The 18,021-nt window shown below is 35.9% G+C and overlaps 1 protein-coding gene across 1 annotated transcript; it reads right to left on the bottom strand.

Moving 5' to 3' along the window:
• Positions 1-356: 356 nt before the first annotated feature.
• On the bottom strand, positions 357-17,022 carry LOC137923411 (katanin p60 ATPase-containing subunit A-like 2). Its single transcript, XM_068766656.1, has 8 exons — positions 16,975-17,022; positions 15,660-15,824; positions 9,525-9,707; positions 5,679-5,887; positions 3,587-3,770; positions 1,987-2,183; positions 886-1,133; positions 357-496 (listed from the first exon to the last, which is right to left on the bottom strand). Exons 1-8 carry the CDS (start codon positions 17,020-17,022, stop codon positions 378-380), a joined length of 1,353 nt encoding a protein of 450 aa, XP_068622757.1. The 3' UTR covers positions 357-377.
• Positions 17,023-18,021: the final 999 nt, after the last annotated feature.

Here is an 18,021-nt window from a genome sequence, read left to right as displayed (position 1 = left end):
ACCGTAGAACGCGTTTGCGCGCTACCGTAGAACGCGTTTGCGCGCTACCGTAGAACGCGTTTGCGCGCTACCGTAGAACGCGTTTGCGCGCTACCGTAGAACGCCTTCGTGTCACTACTGCAGCGTGAATATTTATATGAAATATAAAATACAAAGGCCAATTGTCAGGGAGACAAAGTTAAAACAACGTACTAGTGTGAACACCTCGGAATAAGTTAAAGTATATTCCTATAGTTAGGATGACCATTTCTCAATTCCAAAATATATAATAGATTTAGAGCTATTTAGATAGAAATTAATATCTTCGTCTATATATGTCAATACATTAATCAAATGACCTAAAAATAAACTCGAAAAGAAGAAACAGTGTAAACAGATTAAGAACATCCCATTTCCGCCTGCCATTCTAGATGCTTCTTCGCCAGACTTCTGGACACAGGTTTTGTTTTCTCTATAGCCGTGAGAACTTCTGTTAAGTCCAGGCGTTCTTTGCGACCTGATTGACCTGGAAAAAACGTTGACATTAACAACCTACACAAACCATTTGCTTGCTCAACGAGCCATTGAGGGCTATGTTCGGAATTTCTCTGCGATATCGTATCAGGATTGAGAGGATTTGTAAACGACACGAAAGTAAGCGATAATTCAGTAAATTGGTTGTTGAGACTGTGGGCAAGCCACACACCCCACAGAACAGATGACATGACCTCGAGATTGTAGAGATCACGTCCAACCACAAGTTGGGAAGATGTCTTTGAGAAGGTCGTCTGAAAACCCTGGATGGCATGGAGGCATCTTACGTGTAATAATTACATGTATAATGAATTTTTTCATTAAACTATCTTCACTTTTATTCACAGACATGAAGAAGTAAGTAATACTAACTCCTCGTGGACATGTTGGGCAGCATCTTCCTCACGTTCATCATGAGCGCTTCCTTGCACACCAGTTTCACCTCACACCCTGAGTAGCCGTCCGTCTTCATCGCCAGCTGCTCGAAGTCAGCGTTTGGATAGAGCTCTACTGTCCTCATGTTCAGATAGGTTTCAAAAAGTTGCATGCGCGCCTTCATATCAGGTAACGGTATGTATACTCTCTTCTCGAGTCGTCTTAACATTGCCTTGTCGATTTCCCTAGTGACAATAACAACTTTTAAGGAAATAATAAAAAGCCTTTTTTCCGGTACAGCCTTCAAGGTCTTCAATTTGGTTTTTATCTCCTCAATCATGTCAATGATATCCTCGAACTATGACGAGTCAAATCGGGTAAATACGGCACTAGTGGAACGATAACAGTCGAGTTTTTGACAAAAAAAAAGTCACAGTGAACCAATGCAGTATGATATCGACCAATCGAAACTTGATACGTTTAAGACACGAAACATCATTCAAAATGGTTTGAGTTGAGCTAATTTATATTCCAACTTTTGACAAATAGACGCTTTGCAAATGTTACAGAAATTCATAGCAACCAGGAAAAAATACATGCCTTTTTATGTCCGGGAGGATTTCATGACAATTTCACCTTACAGTTTGATTGGTAAAAGATCACTTCCTTTACCTCTAAAATAACATATTGGGTAGCATTTTTTATTTATTAGTATTTATGTAAAACCTTTTCCACGTATATCTTTGTATATGTGTGTGTGTGTGCGCGTGTATGTGTGCCTGTGTATGCGTGCGTGTGTGTGTGTGTGTGTGTGTGTGTGTGTGAGTGTAGTAAAGTATGTATTTGTATGTATCTACGCTATAAACTGCCCTCTCCTTCATGTCACTCATCTCCATCTAAAGGTTGTCTGGTAGAGATCGCCTCGAGCGATAACACCGCCACCTATATACCTATAGGTACACTATATGTATAATTTTTTTTTTTACTTATTATCTATGGTGTACAATAAAATGTAAATAAATAAATAAATAAAAATGTTTTGTCTCATTAGTCTAAATATACACATTATTTTATAAGCCCTTATTTCATTTAACGCACCAAGGCATATTGGAGTTGGCGAGGAGAAACACCAGTCCGTCTCTCTCACTGATGCCGTCCAGTTCGGTTAGTAGCTGTGACTTCAGCCTCCTGGAGGCTTCATGTTCCCCAGCACAGGACCTCTCCGACGCGAGGGTCTCCACCTCATCGATGAAGATGATCGACGGCGAATAATACGACGCCATTTCGAACAGAACCTTATTTTAAGAATATACTACTTTGTTTACAACACTGTGTAACTTAAGTTCACTTTATTTGAAGTATACAATTCCAATAGAAAGAATGAAAACAACGTGAGAACAATGTATTGGTTCTATTTTATTAGAAGAACCGGAAAGTAATGTCATTTCTGTCGACATATTTTCCAGAAAATCCGATTGATTTGTTACCGCTCCGGAATTGATTTGTATACTAGATGGCAAAAGGTTGATGACGAAGGTGAATATATTGTTGATTAGAAATAAAAACTTGTTAATAATGTAGTCGCGCGAATTTAACTTAAGAAAGCGACATTACTTTCCGGTCCTCTTAATAGATTCTATTCTGTATAAAATATAATGAAAAAGAAGTTTTCACTAATAAAGGATTCTTTTTGCTTATTGCGTATTGATATACATTCAAGTTGATTTCACATTAAATGAGACAAAATATTATCTATGGTAACCTAGACCTTTCACAAAATGATACGTATATGTTAAATAATATATACTATAATTATCCGCATAAGAATCAAAGTCACTGACATTGTTCGACTTAGTCGTCTAAAGTGGCAGTATTTACATTCGAATTTTAAATTTATTTTTTATTTAAAAATAAATAGTCAAACTTATGTCTACTTTCTTCTAGTCCACAGATCCCAAGATCGATACGATAACCGTTCCTACAGATCCAGGGCTTCCGGCGACCTTCAATGTGTCGTCGGTCCACCTATAGGGGGACACCCACTCCACCTACGGGGGGGGGCACCCACTCCACCTACGGGGGGGGCACCCACTCCACCTACAGGGGAGGCACCCACTCCACCTACAGGGGGGCACTCACTTTACCTACAGGGGGGCACCCACTCCACCTACAGGGGAGGCACCCACTCCACCTACAGGGGGCACTCACTTCACCTACAGGGGGGCACCCACTCCACCTACAGGGGGGCACCCACTCCACTTACAGGGGGCACCCACTCCACCTACAGGGGGCACCCACTCCACCTACGGGGTACACCCACTCCACCTACGGGGGGCACCCACTCCACCTACGGGGGGCACCAACTCCACCTACGGGGGGCACCAACTCCACCTACGGGGGGCACCAACTCCACCTACGGGGGCACCCACTCCACCTACGGGGAGGCACCCACTCCACCTACGGGGGGGCACCCACTCCACCTACGGGGGGGGGCACCAACTCCACCTACGGGGGGGGGGCACCAACTCCACATCTATCGGAATCTTTCAACCCCAACAGCCATTAGAACACGAGCGATGTGACATACCTACTGCCATTTCAAACAGCCCTCTTATGTAAGGAAGACAGATGATCAATGATTGATGTAGAAATACAGAAAAACCTTGTAAAATGAATTTTGTTCATTTATATAAATTACCTGAACAATCTTTTCCGATTCTCCTCTCCATTTGTTGACAAGAGTACTGCAGGAGATGTTGAAGAAGGTGCATCGACTCTCGGTCGCAAGGGCTCTTGCTAGCAGCGTCTTCCCTGTGCCTGGTGGCCCGTGAAGTAGAACTCCACGCCAGGGCTCCAACACACCCGTGAACACCTCCGGATGTCTACCCATACAGACTTCACTATTATAGATTTATCATCACATAGGGAGTAAATATATATCTCATTTATTTTCAATTAATTTACACTACACCTTATTCAAAATCAATGGTTTTCGAAATTTATTCTTCATGGATATAGGCGTATATATATATATATATAATAGTTTTACAAGATATCTTAGCTTTAAATCTAAAACTAAAAGTAATTTATCAATTATTGATTATACGAGTATATAATATAATCAAGTATCAATTAAACATTGTTATATCATTCAAGTAAGAAAAGGACCAATATATTGCCACTTACTCCATTGAGTAATTTGGCGGTGGCGGTTGTGTGATTCGCATTGTTTGCCGCATACTCATTTATCAGCGGGCTGGCGGGCGGTGCACTTTGTTGCACGACTACCACTGCATGTGCGAAAGTGGCTAAATATTGGTCCTTTTCTTACTTAGGATGGACTTCCGCAATGTAACGCCTGATTCCATTAAATATCATTCACGTAGTTTTAGTCAATTAAAATTTAGACATGAAAAAAAATATTGTTATATTACATCAAAAAGAGCAACTGTTGAGTTTAATCCGGCTCTTTTCAACAGATCAGCGTTTTCAGCCAATGGTAGCTCACTGCTTATAATGTTAAAATAATCGACGATCCCAAAAGCGCATATAAATGCGTATTTAAATAAGGATATTTAAAATTTTCAATTATATATCATTGAATACTTTGTACGTAAACCAATAGTCGATGTATTCTTTCGACATTGAGTTTAAAAATATGGAATACTCTCTCATTTAAACATTTTTTTGGCTATTACACATTCAAACAAATAGTTTTTGAGTTATTTTAAAAGATGTTCTTTAAAGAGATCGTTTATTCAAATGAATACTACCTGATCCGCAAACGTTGTTTTGCAAAAAGTTTTTAATTAACAAATAAAAAATAAGAGTTGATCGTAGAGGGATGAAAATTTAGAGTCGTATGTATTTTTGTATGCTGTATCATAATAAAATAAAAACCAAAAAATTTGTCCAAAAAATAAAAATATAAAATTTAGGGGTGGACCACCCTTATCTCTAGGGGTATGGAAAACAGATAGCACCCGATTCTCAAATCTACTGAATACGCATATAAAATTTGATATAAATCGGTCAAGCCGTTTCGGAGGAGTACGGTAACTAATATTGTGACATGGAAATTTTATATATTAGATATTTTTTTTAAAGAAAAAACGATAATATTGTATGAAATCGTCACAGGTAAGAATGTAAAAGACCATGAGGGAGAAATAAGGCTGTCTACCTAATGACGTGCCTGACCACATCACGTCTACTGGATCGTGGTCAACGCTAGAGAATTTTTCAGCTCTATAGGCAGTCAGATACACGAGCGACGTGCTCCTCTTACTCTACCTTACTCTACTTATTGATTCTTATAGGATAACTAGCTGACCCGGCCACGCGTTGCTGTGAAAATTTAAAAAGTGGAAATAATTGAATTATACGGTATTTCGTTCACTACAAAATAAATTTAATTAATTTTATAGCGTCAACAACACGTGGTAATTATGCTGTTAAAATGTAGCTTATATGACACGTTCGTAGATTTACCATAGCAGCGCCATCTATTGATTACTTACTCAACCCAGTCGAAAGGTATCGACATCTGTTAGAATCATTTGGAGTTAACAGATAATTGAGACTATCAAATAATAACAGACAATAATTAGCAATAAATTAAAATTGCGACTATAATTTGAGATTTAAACTATCCTATCTCTCAAGTTAGATCGAACTGCACATGGTGTGCGAATTTTATTATAATCGGTTAAGTGGTTTAGAAGTCCATTGAGTATAAACATTGTGACACGAGATTTATATATATTAAGATTACATGAACAAACACAAACCTAACAGGGTATACAACAGACTCCATGAGGATGCTCTTCGCAGATTCCAATCCTTTCACGTCCTCCCAGCACACTGCCGACGGCCTGACGATGCTTTGATATAAAAGCTCTACCAGCTGCTTCTTTTCTGGTGCCATTGAAGCCATGAAGCCTGCTAGCGGCCGTCTCTCTATAGCTGATACTGCCTCACAAGCCTCCGCTGCTATTTCCTTTAAGTAATAAATATATATATATATATAAAGAAACATATTTTTTACTATATTATCATTACAGTACACATTTCCATACGCATTTTATCGTCGAATATTTTAATATTATAAGCAGAAAGCTACCATCGGTTCAAAATGCTGATCTGTTGAAAAGAGCAGTAAAGTCATTGACAATGTCAAAGACAAAGTTGCTCTTTTAAATGAAATTTAAACAATTTCTTTGCAAGTGCAAATATATATAAATATATATAAGAGGAGCTTTAATTATACAAGATGATTGGTTATTGGTGTATAATTAGAATGAAAGCACAGCTAATTTGCTGACAACGAATGGTGTACCTTATTTAAAAAGGAATAGTAAATATAATGATAATAAAATAAAAACAACGGTTTTCGAAATTCAAATTACTACATTTAATTACAATCTTAATACATGATTCGTTTTAATTTTATTTTGGCTTTCTCATATGCCAATTAAGTAAAAAAGAGACGGTAGACGTTGAAAATAACGAAATTAACTGCCAACTGGAAATTATTTACGTAAACAATTTTAATACAGATAACACAAAACAAATCTTTTAGAATGTAATAATATATTCTAGATATTTTTAATGCCTTTTTAAAAAGCTACTGAAACATGTGAATTATTCATCTGTATATTTTTTTGGATCATGTAAACAATTGAAAACAGTATTTTTTGTTTTACGCGTTTCATACTACGTCATTTATAAACGTTTTTATATTTTATCACCTATAAATAAATACATTTAAAAAACTTTTAAGTTAAACGGTTTTTTTATACCCATATTGTGTTGGTTGTGGAAAAATATGTACCTAGACCGCCATATTGAAACGGCGTCCATCTTGAATTTTAAATTTTGACATAATCATCGTGTTTTACTAGTGTAGCCCTTTCATTTGATACCTATATTGAGGAGGTAAAGGAAAAATATGTAATCCGCCATTTTGTATCGGCGGCCATCTTAGATTTATAATGTTATTGATTTTATTATATTGTATTGTCATCTAAATTAAATGTGTGTACCAAATTTCAGTTCAATCTGACAACGGGAAGGTGCTTAAATTTCAATTTATAATTTTGACCCAAATAAATAAATTCCGTAAGGGTCGAACTAAATAAAACCGTTTAAAAATCATCACCGCCACTCTACTAATAATCATCTCCATTATCTGGTTGACGCGGCGTGCTCCGCTTGATGGAGGCAGCGCAACACCTGTAATCGGTGCGATCTTTGAGTGAACCTATGTCTTGTTGGCGTGGGTGATACAGGTTTGTAGAGAGATTGTTATGAAGTGTTCTTCGTAGCTTCCGGTCTAAATGGCGCCATTTTGAATTACAGCAATTCACATTTAAATATGGAACTCATCAGCTAAATTTATTGTCCAATTATCTCATGTCGAGATAGAAATGATGCGATCGTCACGGCCTTTGTCTCTCGTAAATGCCAATTAAGGTTCACAGGAAATAATATCGAATGAAACTGGTGCACACTGGCCCACGCGGGTGACGCATTATCATATTGTTAACAGGTGTCACATGATCTGATCTCTCAATGAAATAAATACACTTAAAAAACTTTTAAGTTAAACGGTTTTTTGATACCCATATTGTGGTGGTTGTGGAAAAATATGTACCTAGTCCGCCATATTGGAACGGCGTCCATCTTGTATTTTAAATTTTGACATAATCATCGTGTTTTACTAGTGTAGCCCTTTCATTTGATACCCATATTGAGGGGGTTAAGGAAAAATATGTAATCCGCCATTTTGTATCGGCGGCCATCTTAGATTTATAATGTTATTGATTTTATTGTATTGTATTGCCATCAAAATTAAATGTGTATACCAAATTTCAAATCAATCTGACAACGGGAATGTGCTTAAATATCAATTTCTAATTTTGACCCAAACAAATAAATTCCGAACGGGTCGAACTAAATAAAACCGTTTAAATATACACTGAATTGACCATATTTATGAAGAACAGCACGTTAAGATATGATAAAATCATCTAAGAGACGTCTACTGCTTGGGCATCCCTCTAAGATATCTATTGCAGTATATACCATTACAGCCACGTTTGATAGACAGGTTGTGAATCGTATTATGGTGCATAGAGAGCGCTGATGCCATCCTCTGGAAACTTATTTGATCTCTACATAAAAAATTTATATATACGTAACGTGTATTTGTATAATTTGTATATTTGAATGCCCGCCATCCTTAACTATTTTGTTTAACCCGTTTACTACATCTTACATTTAATCTAGATTTCTTTTCTTACATGAAAATTGCTTCTTACATATAAATTGCTTACATCAAGAACTTGAAATTGAAAATGCTCATTCTACTATATTTACGGAGAAATCATTAACTGATTTCGCTGTCAGGTTATGGAATGAATTACCAGAATCAATAAGATACGACAAAAAGCTGTCAGTTTTTAAAATGATGGTAAAAGAGCTTCTAAAACAGGAAATTGTGTAGCATTAGTTATTTATTCGTATTTATGTAAGTATATATAAATATTTTTGCATATATGTATATGTGTATAGTAATGTATATATTTGTATGTATGTACACCCTAAACTGCCCTCTCCTTCATGTCTCTCATCTTCATCCAAAGGTTGTCTGGTAGAGATCGCCTCGAGCGATAAAACCGTCTTATATACCTCTATATTAATTACTTCTTCATTTAATTTTTATCTATGGTGTACAATAAAGTGTAAATAAATAAATAACTAAGAAACGGACCAATATTTAGCTACTTCCGCTATGTAGCAGTAGTCGTGCAATAAAGTCCACCGCCCGCAAACCCGCTGATAAATGCGTATGCGGCAAACAATACGTATTACACAACCGCCACCGTCAAATCACTCTACACGTGTTTCAGCCCTCCACGGGGCATACTCAGGAGCCATGTGACACCGATTAGTGCCACAGAGGATCTTAAAAAGTTTATTAAACAAAGACTTCTTAATGTTATTTTTGAGTAAATAATAAAGCTTAGGAATGAATTGCATCATCGTTTCATTCCATTGACCTCCACTGGAAGGCATTGCACATACCCTAAAGATATCTATGGGGGGACATAACTTAATCGCCACGCTTGGATGCTGGCTTCGATGGTATTATGTTACGCAAAGGACGCTGCTGCCCAATCTCTTGAAACTTATTTGTTCACAGTTGCAATACTATATAATTAATGCACAAAGTGTGAATTAAATAAGATTGTACACCTGGATTCTTAGATCTCTACCACAGAGCTACCACTGCCCGCATTCTCATAAACTACTGTAATAACACGTTGACTGCCATGTAAAGGTTCTCATATTCCACGTCACCCGTATTCAGGTGACAAGAGTTCCCATCACTGAACAGCTAGGCGACCACTTACAAATAATTTCCTTGTATATATAAACGTAATTTGGTGCACTTTGTTGCACGACTACCACTGCATGTGCGGAAGTGGCTAAATATTGGTCCTTTTCTTACTGACAGTTAGTTTGTTTTGGATTATTCTAAGATTAGGGAACGTTTGGTTCCTTGGTAAAAAGTCCTTCCACGAGGTGAATAAACCTTGTTATGATTCTCTGAAAACCAAAGAATTGGGTACCTTTAATAATTTGGTGACGGTAAAAGTGGAAGGCAAGTCGGACTCCGCCTGGGGCTCTGCTTCCGGCTCGGGAGGCGGTGGGCGGACAGTTCTTGTGACAGGGCGCTTCGGCCGCGACTCCTCAACCTTCCGGCAGAACTGTGGCTGCTTGTTAAATCTGATCATGTAGTAACTGCAAAAGTCCTGTAAAACGTACACTTGGAAAGTCAAAATTGTTGAAGCATTAGGATTTTTTTTAGTCCTTTTTTTAATTTATTATTCCTCTACGGCATGGATGCACAGACCGCGGCCCGCCGGTCGAATACTTGTGGCTTGCCGACTGCAAAAATAATACACTCGTACATTCGAAAAATATTGAATTATATTACAGAATAAAACCAAAAAGAATAATTACCTATACTTCTGGCGGCCGGCCCGCCATCAGTTTATGATTTGCCCGAGTGGCCCCTAGTCTTAATAAGTCTGTGCAACCATGCTCTACGGGATTGAAAGAGGAATAAAGAGATTCGTACGCCAATACCCCACTTTTCGTCTGATTACGTTCCAAAAAAACACGACTCAAATTGAATTAAGATTTTCTATACACCATGTAAAGATCGAAGATAGCTTTTTATAAATAAAAATGAACAAAGTAAACATTTCTTAAACAAAAATAATATTAAATTTCATTACGTAAATAAATATACTGTAAATATACTAAAATTAATATACTGTAAATATACTAAAATTAATATACTATAAATATACTAAAATTAATATACTGTAAATATAATAAAATTAATATCCTGTAAATTTACTAAAATTAATTCACTGTAAATTTACTAAAATTAATTCACTGTAAATATAATAAAATTAATATACTGCATTCTTTGTTTAATTCTGTTTCTTCTTTTTTATGTCCACTCTCACTTTCACTATCATCTTTTGAATTGATAAGCATATTACTTCATAATTGACGTTTTTATATAGTAATATTCATATTTAGTTATATACGAATCTGTCAGCTATATAAAAAGTAGGTAAATATATGCATGGATATATAGATAAATCTTAATATATATAAATCTCGTGTCACAATGTTTATACTCAATGGACTTCTAAACCACTTAACCGATTATAATAAAATTCGCACACCATGTGCAGTTCGATCTAACTTGAGAGATAGGATAGTTTAAATCTCAAATTATAGTCGCAATTTTAATTTATTGCTAATTATTGTCTGTTATTATTGACAGTCACAATTATCTGTTAACTCCAAATGATTCTAACAGATGTCGATACCTTTCGACTGGGTTGAGTAAGTAATCAATAGATGGCGCTGCTATGGTAAATCTACGAACGTGTCATATAAGCTACATTTTAACAGCATAATTACCACGTGTTGTTGACGCTATAAAATTAATTAAATTTATTTTGTAGTGAACGAAATACCGTATAATTCAATTATTTCCACTTTTTAAATTTTCACAGCAACGCGTGGCGGGGTCAGCTAGTATGTAAATAAATGTATTAATAAATAAATATTACGTTTATTAAATAAATTGAAAATGTAAGTTGATAGAGAAGTTAGAAAGTGCCGTGGAAAGTAATATTCCCACTGCATGCAGTGTTTATCTAAATGCAGGCGTCGGCAAGTCTGCACCGGAGACGCTTCCAGTGCCAAATGTGTCATGGAGACAATAAAAACACTTTCACACTCAAATAAACTTTATTTATCTTATCTTAAATATTTATATGAACATTGGTAAATTATTTACATACTATTATGATAGGCACATCGAGTTCCGTCCTTTGGGACCGAAAGATTCACAAATGGCGGTGAGCCAGGAAGTTGCTGAACGTGAAAGTGACCGGTCATGATGAACATCGTCCAATGCATCTTCTTCCTTCCCTTTTCCCTTTATTTGGGGTCGGGTCTCCTTATCAATTTGCGCCAGGCCACTCTATCCTGGGTTGTCTCTGCATCAAGTTAAAGAGTTTCCAGTTTCTTTCTGATATTAGACCACCACGTAGCTTTTGGACGCCCTCTCCCTCTTGGGAATTCTGGAAGGCTTAAGCCAGTTTTTACCACGTGATCATCTGGTTTTCGTTGAATGTGGCCATACCATCGCAATCTATTTTCCTTTAATTTGTTGGGGATCGGAGCTACCTTAAACGATCCTCTGATATATTTATTCCGTATTCTGTCCATTCTAGTGACGCCACCCGACCATCTAAGCATCTTCATCTCATTGACATGAATTGTTCGCTCGTGTCTCTGACTTACAGTCCAGCATTCCGAGCCGTAGAGCATAGCTGGTCTGACAACGGCTTTGTAGACTTTACCCTTGGTCTTAATGAGCATAACGTCGTCCAATGCATGCAGTGGATTATTTGGTGGTCAGAGGTGGTGATGACTTCGTGATAAGTTATGTCTCGAACAGCTTCAGTAAAGACCAATATATTGCTACTTCCGCCATGCAGCAGTAGCCGTGCAATAAATATATATTGGTCCTTTTCTTACTTAGGATGGACTTCCGCAAAATAACGCCTGAACCCATTAGATATTGAACAGCTTCATCTAAAGATATCTATAGGTAGACATAATATATTCGATAACCATAATCGGTGATCGAAGTGTGATATTACGCAGAGAACGTTGCTACTCATCCTCTGGAAATTTGTTTCACAGCATTGACAATCTTATATAATAAATACAAAAAGTTTGAATCGAAACGAAAATCGAACCCGTGACTTAAGTGTCAGTCCTCTAGCGCTAGGCTACCACTACTCTTTTTTTCTTTAGAGCCTCTCATACATAACTGTATTAACAAGGTCATTCTTCTCTTAGAGTTCCTACCCTCCGCTTGTGGACCCGTGGTCTCCACTCCAGAACCTGGAGACCCCAGTGGACATCTGTTCTGCGTACTATGTGGCCTGTCCACTGCTACTTCAATTTGCCAATTCCCTAAGCTATGTCCACTACTTTAATTATCCAAGTTATCATTTCCGATTCAATCTCGTAAAGATACCCCCCGAGTTAAACCTTCTACATAGTTCCTTAACTAATAACGCATAATAATAATTAGATCCATTCGAATTAAAATCGATTTCTTTATTTCTTTATTTATTTATTTACACTTTATTGTACACCAAAGGTCTATATAAAAATAAATGAAAAATGTAACAAAATGACACAGATAATAAATAAAAAAAGAAATTATTTACAGGTACAAGAGGTGGTGTTATCGCTCGAGGCGATCTCTACCAGACAACCTTTGAATGGAGATAAGAGACATGAAGGAGACGTCAGTATAGGATGTACATAGTAAAAAAATGTATAAAAAGAATAAAAATCTAGTAATAAATTAAAAGACTTAGTAACATGTAGAAAATAAATAAAATGTGAGTGTGAACAGGCTTTATGAAAACAAATCTTTCGAAGTAATCGTTAAAATGTCATTTAGAGTTTAACTAATCTGTGGGCGAATAAATATTTCCAAAATAACTGTATATTCTGGAAATTAAATTATTTATGTGCCAATAGTTTCAATTGAGTTAAATAGGGTGATTGGTTTTTCGTGTAATATATTTAAAGTACAGTAGATTGTATTCCAAAATCAATAGTTTCATAGTAAGAAAAAAGATTTCCAAAATTCAAATTAGTACATATTAAAGTTAATTATTGTTTACTGTATGTTCCTGCAGACAGTGTTGCCAGACGTTGGCATATCGCATTTAAATAAAAAAATAGATTATAGCAACATATTTCATAGAGATTACTGTATATAGTGAGCAATAGTAACGCAGGGGTAGATGAATGAGACTTGGGATCGCAACTCACGGGTTCAATTTCCAAAGTACAATGTTATATAATTCACTGTTTGTGTATTAATTATATAGAATTGTAATTGCACACAAAGAAGCTTCTAGAAGATGAGCAGCAAAGGCGGCAGGCTCATCCAAAAAAACATATGACTTCCCCATACGACGATTAAATACTTTCTCTAAGAAAACACGCGAGTGCCCACAAGTAGTCGATAAAAACATATTTCATCATCGTTATCATTTTAGCCGTAATATGCCCACAGCTGGACATAGCCTATAACTAATGCCCGTTGTAAGGCTTCAAATGAACTAACAAAAAGAAGCCTGCGTTTAGCACCCGAGCTTACTTAACCATGTATGCTCGCATAAGCTAGGTGCGATCCTTACTTCTCCAAGGATATGACCTGGTTAGATGCTGCCTGGGTTATCCAGGCTACCATGGACACCTTTCCATGCTGTCCTTTGCGCTTGCCCGGAGTCTAAGCTCCAAGACTTTAACGTCAGATTTAAGGACCTGTTCTGCATGGTATATGTATCTACCCATTATCTGGTCTTGTCGTTCAATCTCTTACATAAATCCTAAGCATTCCGAGTCAAACGATTGTGATTCTGTGATCTAGGAAAGAAAACGAGGGTAAGAAGGCGACGTGTGATTGAAGATGTGAAAGAAAATGAAAAAAAGAGATTGTTAAGGATTTAAATATTGAAATATATATTCACACAATTGACGGCATATAAACAATTCACTAGCTTTGCATTTGTAGGACATAGGTCTTTGAGTAAAATTTCGAGCGCATACGAAATATTGTATTCAATATTGCCAGTCCATTTGGTTCTTGATTATCTTCTCCGTCGTTGCTGCGCTTCTTTGTTCTTTCTTCACTTGCTTAATTGTTCTATAGTCTATAGTCTCGTATGAAGTTTGTGCTGTTAGCCTTGCGGCTTTTACAGCTTCATCGGAAATGAGTTCACGGAACAGAGGGGTCCGTGAACTATATGCTTAATTGCTCTTTATTTTGTCGATATATATATACATTTTGGGTAGTACAACTAGTGGGTGAGTGAATACGCACAGGTCTGCGTGTAGGTACTGTGCGAGCGAGATAGCACTAGGGATTATGTTTGACATATTGGTTGATTTGGCCTTTTCTATAAGCCAGAAATTCTCACTTTAAAGACGATAACTTGGTCCATACGAGTGCGAATTTCTGACAAGTAAAAGTCGACGAAAAATATACTTTCTTCAAGTTACGTCACGTGTTATTGTATAACTCGAAGTTCAAAGTCGATGGCGCTGTTCCAACAAATATGTAACGGATCCGAGATGCTCTTATATATACAATATTAATTTAAGACAAAACGAATGCACAAGACTATTAGAAAAACGCTTCCAAATATGAAAATACGCACAATATTGTCTATTCAATATGCTCAGAGCATGAATTTCACAATTTACATAAATTCTTACATCTACTATACTCCAAACATAATTCCTTCGCTGTTTTCGTTTCAACGCATATCAGCATAAAATGTCAGAACAATAAATGAAATTAATTTTAATGACAGTGGCGCCATCTGTCTAAAATAAGTCATACCAACTTAGAAACCTTTGTGAACTTATGTACAATAACTTTGCTAAAGTTCATCACATGATCAAATGTATAGTTTACGATTTTATAAAGGACATACAGACATACAGATATCTCTGAAACTATGCTTATTAGATTCTTGAAATAATAAATTGCATAAGAAAAAGAAGATCGAGAGGCAATCCAATAATACAAGGTGATTAAAATAAATGATTACATACTAACCAAACTGTACATTAAACTATTTAAAAACTTTTTAACTTAACTTTTTTTAAAAATCCACTTAAAACCTCTTTGTTAAAATACAGTTGCGGCGGCCATTTTAATTCACGGGCAATCGCAAATGGCGCGTAAAATTCCACATGGGTGGACGCGAACCATATTAATTTTTATTTCCGCTCGACTTGAATATTAAAACCGACACCGCTTTGTTACAATGAAGCCGTTGTAAAAATAAATATGACAGACTATTGTAAAAAAATACACCGATAAATATTGCACATCGACCTTTGGAAACAGACAATCGGCTAATTTCGGCTTCGTAGAGCGCTATCTCTGTCGCACGACTAACAAAACGTCACATAGGTAGTGTGCGACAGAGATATCAAATCGATTTTTCTGTAAAATATGTCGACAGAAACGACATTACTTTCCGGTCCCCCTAATACATACATTCCCATAATTTTTTACTAAAAATCTTTCTTACTTCCTGTATTTATAACCAAATTTGTGAAGTTACCTGAAGAATAATTTCCAAGTCGATGTTGTCACATAGTTCGTATTCACCGGTGAGGTTGGCCTCCGAGTAGAACGTATCAGCTGTGGTGAGGAAGCCTTCCTGCTTCAAGAAACCGAGCACCAAGTATTTCAGGATCCGTTTCCTTTGCCTAAATAATGCTTCCTTCTGTAATCAACATTTTGATGAATTTGGACACATACCAAAATCTTAGTTATAGCGGGTATTTAGAGTGGGGACCCTAAATTTACCACTAACTTCAGTAACCGCAGCGGATGATGGATCAACGTGGTCTAGAACCATCGTGATAACACCACGAGGGTTTTAGAGCTAGTGTGAACAACACATACCCCCAGACGGGCTATCAAAAATAGCACTGCAGGAGATACTTCCTTAACTTGATGATATCAGAGTCCTTCACGCAGCACCGAAGGCTACCACCGAGAGGCTTTTAGTGAGTAGACATCCAAAATAACCCTGTCCTGTCCCCAAGGTCAGGGTATCTTGAAGATCCGTAAGATTTTCCTCCGAAACCAAAAAAACCCGAAAAGTCTGAATGTAGATCTTCAATAAGACTGATTAAAAATGGTGCTATATATGACGCAACAGCTTGGTCTCTCTATCCAATGGACTATCTATTGTTAATTTATCTATACACTATGTTTTTAAAGATTTAATTTATATTCTAAAACATTTCACGTTACATATAGAAAAATCTTTATTTTAACTTGAGAACTACTCTACCGATTTCATTATTCTATCGTTATATTACTTTCCATAAACTTTAAAGAAGGTTCGTAAAGAAGTTGCTTTTCTTAAACATTAATTGAAATTACTTATAAATTATAATCCTTCTTTTTACCTTAAGAACGACTCTTCCGATTTCTTTATTCTTTTATTAAATCACTTTCCTTAAACTTTGTAGAAGTTTTGTACTAAAATATGTATTTAGTATCAATTTACAATATTGATTTCCTATTTCTGGCCTATTCTCGTTATGGAAAAATATTTAAATTATTTATTTACACACCGGAACGAACTAACAATAGCTATATTAAAAACCATTGCAATCTACACTGTGTTAATGACATATCTTTTTATTTTAATAACATATGAATTATTAAAAACACTAAACTGTATTTTTATACATATAAAGACTTTTTTGTTCAATAATATGCGATGTAAAAATCATGGATACACGAGCACCGTTCATTTATATGAATAAAAAATTCCAATTAGGTTATAGTTTGTTACGCGAAGAATATGCAATTGAGTTAGTAAATATTTCAAGACAAAAATAAAACAGATATGTACGTACCGTTTCCATTTTTCTCATTTGACTCATTGGACGTCTAACAGCGGACATTTTGTAAAATTATTAATATTTTAAAATCACGTATACAATCAAAAAGGTTAGAATTCGCCGACTTAACTCAGGGTTGTTTATTCGTAACCATGGCAAATGTCTCATAGCGTTTTTTTTTCCTTCCTATTAGGATATAGACTACGTCACTTTTATTTCATTTTTTTAATATAAGCTATAGACAAATATCACAGAAATATTTGAATTAAAAAAACTAATAAATTTCATAATAAATTTTTTTTATATTTATTATTATTATTTGATGTAAAATACATAAATTAATCCAGTTATATATATTAAAACTTTTTTGTAATGTATCGTTTTCGATCCGCAATGCTGGCCACTAAGGCCACAATACTTTTATGTCAAATCTTTCTCGCGCTTTAAAATAAAATTCGAACGCCGATTTGAATTCAGACGCCAACAGTAATGTAGTTGCTGTCGGTGCGGTAGGGTCGTGTAAATTGTAAATATTATTTCTAATGGATTCAGGCGTTATTTACAGCACGACTACTACTGCATTGGCGGAAGAGGCTAAATATTGGTCCTTTTCTTACTTAAATATTTACTTAAATATTTTTTTTATTTGTTTGTATGTGGATAAATCTTCTTCGATCACTCCTGGCTTCATCATCTTCCTCGCCAACATACTTAGGCGGTAAATCACCTCCATCTTACCACACTCCACGATAAACGCGTATGGTATTATATAAAAAAAAATGTTAAATATTTTATGCAGAGGATAAAAGAGTTATTTTTATATCTTTACTTATTTTATTTATTTACACTTTATTGTACACCATAGATAAAAACTAAATAAAGAAGTAATTTATATAGAGGAATACAAGACGGTTTTATCGCTCGAGGCGATCTCTGCCAGACATTTTGGATAAAGATGAGAGACATGATAGAAAATGGCAGTTTTTGGTGTATCTTATAAGAGAATGACACAAAATACTTCAAAATATAACACACTCGGTACATATATATAATTAATAACAG

This window comes from Battus philenor, unplaced genomic scaffold, assembly GCF_028537555.1.
Source record: "Battus philenor isolate CCGP_79_NKW_IND1 unplaced genomic scaffold, ilBatPhil1.0.hap1 SCAF_21, whole genome shotgun sequence".
Classification (NCBI taxonomy): Eukaryota; Metazoa; Arthropoda; class Insecta; order Lepidoptera; family Papilionidae; genus Battus; species Battus philenor.
Note: the sequence above shows the minus strand (reverse complement) of the source record. Positions and strands in the feature narration are given on the sequence as shown.